At 48.7% G+C, this 3,955-nt stretch overlaps 1 protein-coding gene across 1 annotated transcript in view; it reads right to left on the bottom strand.

Moving 5' to 3' along the window:
* SKAP1 (src kinase associated phosphoprotein 1) overlaps positions 1-3,955 on the bottom strand; it is a 153,883-nt gene that overhangs the window by 29,974 nt on the left and 119,954 nt on the right. Inside the window, exons 5-8 of the mRNA XM_017837092.1 lie at positions 3,335-3,415; positions 2,537-2,620; positions 1,613-1,737; positions 734-818 (exon numbers count right to left, since the gene is read on the bottom strand). Of these exons, the coding sequence (XP_017692581.1) occupies positions 734-818; positions 1,613-1,737; positions 2,537-2,620; positions 3,335-3,415 (375 nt within the window). The remainder of the gene's footprint in view (positions 1-733; positions 819-1,612; positions 1,738-2,536; positions 2,621-3,334; positions 3,416-3,955) is intronic.

The raw sequence follows: 3,955 nt of genomic DNA, 5'->3' as shown, positions 1-3,955 counted from the left end.
ATTTCAGCCCTATAAAAGGATTTCAGCCCCATAAAAGGATTTCAGCCCTATAAAAGGATTTCAGCCCCACTCAAGGATTTCAGCCCTACAAAGGAGTTCAGTCCCACACAAGGATTTCAGCCCTATAAATTATTTCAGTCCTATAAAAGAATTTTAGCCCTGTAAAGGATTTTAGCTCCACACAAGGATTTCAGCCCCATAAAAGAATTTCAGCCCTACAAAAGAATTTCAGTCCCACAAGTCCTACAAGGATTTCAGCCCCATAAAAAGATTTTAGCCCTATAAAGGATTTCAGCCCTATAAAAGAATTTCAGCTCTATAAATGATTTCAGCCCTGTAAAAGGATTTTAGCCCTACAAAGGATTTCAGTCTCACACAAGGATTTTAGCCCTATAAAGGATTTCAGCCACACAAAAAGATTTCAGTCCTACATAAAGATTTCAGCCCCACACAAGGATTTCAGCTCTATAAAAGAATTTCAGTCCCACACAAGGATTTCAGCCCTATAAAAGAATTTCAACCCTATAAAAGAATTTCAGCCCTATAGAGGATTTCAGCCCCACACAAGGATTTGATCTCAGCCCACTGAAATCCACTGAGCCCAAGTTTCCTTTTCTCTGTTGTCTTCTGCAGAAGATCTGGAAGGTGACAACTGCTCACCTCCCCCAAAAAAAAACAACTAAATATCAACCCCAGAAACCACCAAACCTCATCCCTTGGCTTCAGCCCCCACCCCCGGCAGGAGTTCCCACCCCGGGGGGGTTGGGAGGAGTCGTTTGGAAACTGGGAATGGCGATCCCGGCTCTGCCATTGTCTACCTTGGGACAGCGGGAAAAGCCATTCCAGGGCTTTATCTCCCCGTTCCAAGCAGGGAAGGAGCAGCAGGACAAAGCCAGACCCATCCCAGAGGAAGCCTGTCAAGCTCAATTCGTTAAAATAATTCCGATGGAAACCAAGGTCCCCACGGAACGGGCTCTGCTGCCGCCCCCGAGCCAGGGCCCTGCATCCCAAATCTCCCCGAAGCCCATCCAGGCTCTCATTCCCACTCTGTGCATTGGATTTTTAGGCTTCCCCCGTGGATGCTCAATAAACTGCAGGTTTATATTTAACCTGGCTCTGCAGGGCTCGGTTAAAATTGGGCTTTTCCAACTCAATCCTCGACTGGTTCCACTCCCTGTTCTCCCTGATCCTTTGGGAGAGCCCGGGATCACCCCCTGTGCTCCCTGCCCAGGTGGGGAGAAGCCCCTCCCGAGGTGCTGCTGGTTTTGTTTCCGTGGAATCACAGAATTGTGGAATTTCTTCCAGTTGGAAGTGACCTTTGGAGGCCACCTAACCCACCGACCCCTGACATGAGGGACACCCCCAGCCAGCCCAGGCTGCTCAGAGCCCCATCCAACCTGACCTCGGGTGTTCCCAGGGATTGGGAATCCACCACCTCTCTGGGAAAACCTGTGCCACCCTCACTTCAAAAACAAATCGGGATTTCCCCAGGAATTTAGACATTCCCAGCCCTGCCGACCCTGCAGGTCCAGCCTGCACCTCAACCCCCACATCTGGGACTGTGGGCTTTTATTCCCAGGCCAGAATTCCACGTTTTCCCCCCATTTCCTACCTCGTAGGTGCGTTTGCCAGGGCAGGTTAACTCAAAACAGCATTTTTTCCGGGAATCTTTGCGGAGGTGGGGAACCAGCCGGGCACTGTAGTGCTCGATGGAGAAGGTGCCTCTTGGTTGCTTGCCTGGAAGCAGAAAAAGGGGCTAAATTTGGGAGTTTCCACAAGAATTCCATCCCACCGAAACCCATCGAGCCCAGGATTCCTTCGCTCCATCCCCTGGAGATGGTTTGGAAGGTGAAAACTGCTCATCCCCCAAAACCCCCGAGCAAACAACCCCAAAAATCACCAGATCTCACCCCTGGGGTTCAACCCCCACCCCCCGCAGTTCACACCCCGAGGGGGTGGGATGGGAGGAGTTGGGAATCGGGGATGGGAGGAGTTGGGAAGCTCCTTGGGGAAAACAAAAAGTGCTGGAGCTCCTCAGACAAAGGACGTGGGAGGAGGACAAAGACCCCTCCTCACCCTCGGACCCCCCCGGGGTTTAACCCTGTCCCTGCTGGGGGTTGGAACCCCTGGATGAGGGGGGGTTGTAGGGCCTTTTCCTACCCCTGGAATCCTGGGAAGCCCATCCATCTCCTGTCGGGATGGACCCCATGGAGCACGACGGCAAAATATTGACGCCCACTGGCACGAGGATTAAATACACCGGGGGTTGGAGCTCATGGAAAACTGGGAACAGCCTTTTATTCACCCCCCCAGCTCCGTTCCTTGTCCCCTTTTTTCTCATTTCATCCCCATCAAGGGGGGGAAAAATTAAACCAAGCTGAGCTCTGCCTTTCTGGAACCCTGATAAGGGATCAATCCCAGCCTTCCCAGGTCGGATTTTACCCAGTCCTTCAGCAGAGGCTCTTCCTTTCTCTTTTTCATCCCTTTCCCTCCGTATTTTGGGAACAAATGTGGGTGTGTCTCTCTCACCACTTACTCTTCTCGTTGGCATAGTAGTAGAAGGTCTTTCTGTTGAGGACACACCACCTCTTGTGCCACTCTGCCCCAAAAAAGCTGTGATCTGGCAAAGAAAAGGGCGTCAAAAGAGGGGAAAAACAGCCATTTTCGTCCTTTCACCGCGTGTTTCAGATGGATGTGATGCTAAAAGGGCAGGAACACTCTTTGGGTTAAACCTCCCTGATATGTATATAAGTAAAATTAGTTTTAGTCTGCAGCTGGAGGAAGCTAAACCAAGCACCAAGTCCTAAACTCAGCTGATGGCCAGGAGGGATAAAAAAAAAAAAAAGGGGCTGTTTTGGCCTCCTCCCACCTTGTCACAGAGTAAATAAATCAGGATAAAATCGGAGTGATGAGGAAATAATTTGTGGCTTTCACAGGAGTTGGTAAAAATGGAGATAAACTCCAGGCTGACTCAGGGGCCTTATCTCAAGCCCTTAATGTGTGTGATGCTCCCAACTGCTGGGGTTTTATCCTCATTAGGGATCGCTCGTTCAAAGGGCACATTTTGCCTCAGAGGGCTGGGCTGCTGCTTAATTCGATTTTTTTTTAGGGGGGGGGGTTTAATCTTTGTGCAGTTGGATGATCTGCAAAAGAGGAAAAAAAATCAAGGCCCTCTCCTCGTCCCTGAGAAGGAAAATTTGCACATTTGGCCTGTGCAAATCTGCAGGGGAAAAAAAAAAAAGTGTTTTCCTGCTTGTTCTTCCCCTGAAAAGTCGAATTATTGGCAATTCTGACAGGACACCCCCAAACCTTACCCTGTGGTTCCAGGTCTTACCTCGGGATCTCTTCTCCAGGTATCCTTGTTTCAGGATGTTCCCCGTATCCGGGACGGGCTTTGGTGGGTTCTCCTCCAGCCCTGCAGGGAGCAAAGCAAAGGAAAACCTTGGGATTCCCCACTGCCATTCCCACATGCCCTCAGCTCCTTTCTCCGCAGGAGAAGCCAGACCAGGGCCTGGAGGTGAAAAGAATGGTCTGCCACGATCCCACCAGATCCCCACAAGAGGGAAAAGGCTCTCAGGAGCCTACAATATATTATATTGTATATTTATATAATAAATATAAATCACAAAATATTATGTATATATAATATATAATAAATAATATATATTATATATATTATTTATTATATAAAAATCATATAATTATATATAATATAGGATAAATATATATGATTATGTCATGATTTTTAATAAATTTATAATTTTATCATTTCTATTTTATGATTTTATAATCCCGCTCTGCCTCAGCCCCCGGAGGGGCCAGAACTCCCCGTGGTGCCCCCCCCTCCCTGGCATCCCCCTTCCCTGCCCAGGTGAACACACCTGCCTGGCACAAACCCTCTGCAGCCACTCCGAGCATCTGCCTCATAAAAAAAAAACCCCCATCGTCTCCTCGT

Source organism: Lepidothrix coronata, unplaced genomic scaffold (genome assembly GCF_001604755.1).
Source record: "Lepidothrix coronata isolate B3197 unplaced genomic scaffold, Lepidothrix_coronata-1.0 Scaffold291, whole genome shotgun sequence".
NCBI classification, from domain to species: domain Eukaryota; kingdom Metazoa; phylum Chordata; class Aves; order Passeriformes; family Pipridae; genus Lepidothrix; species Lepidothrix coronata.
Note: the sequence above shows the minus strand (reverse complement) of the source record. Positions and strands in the feature narration are given on the sequence as shown.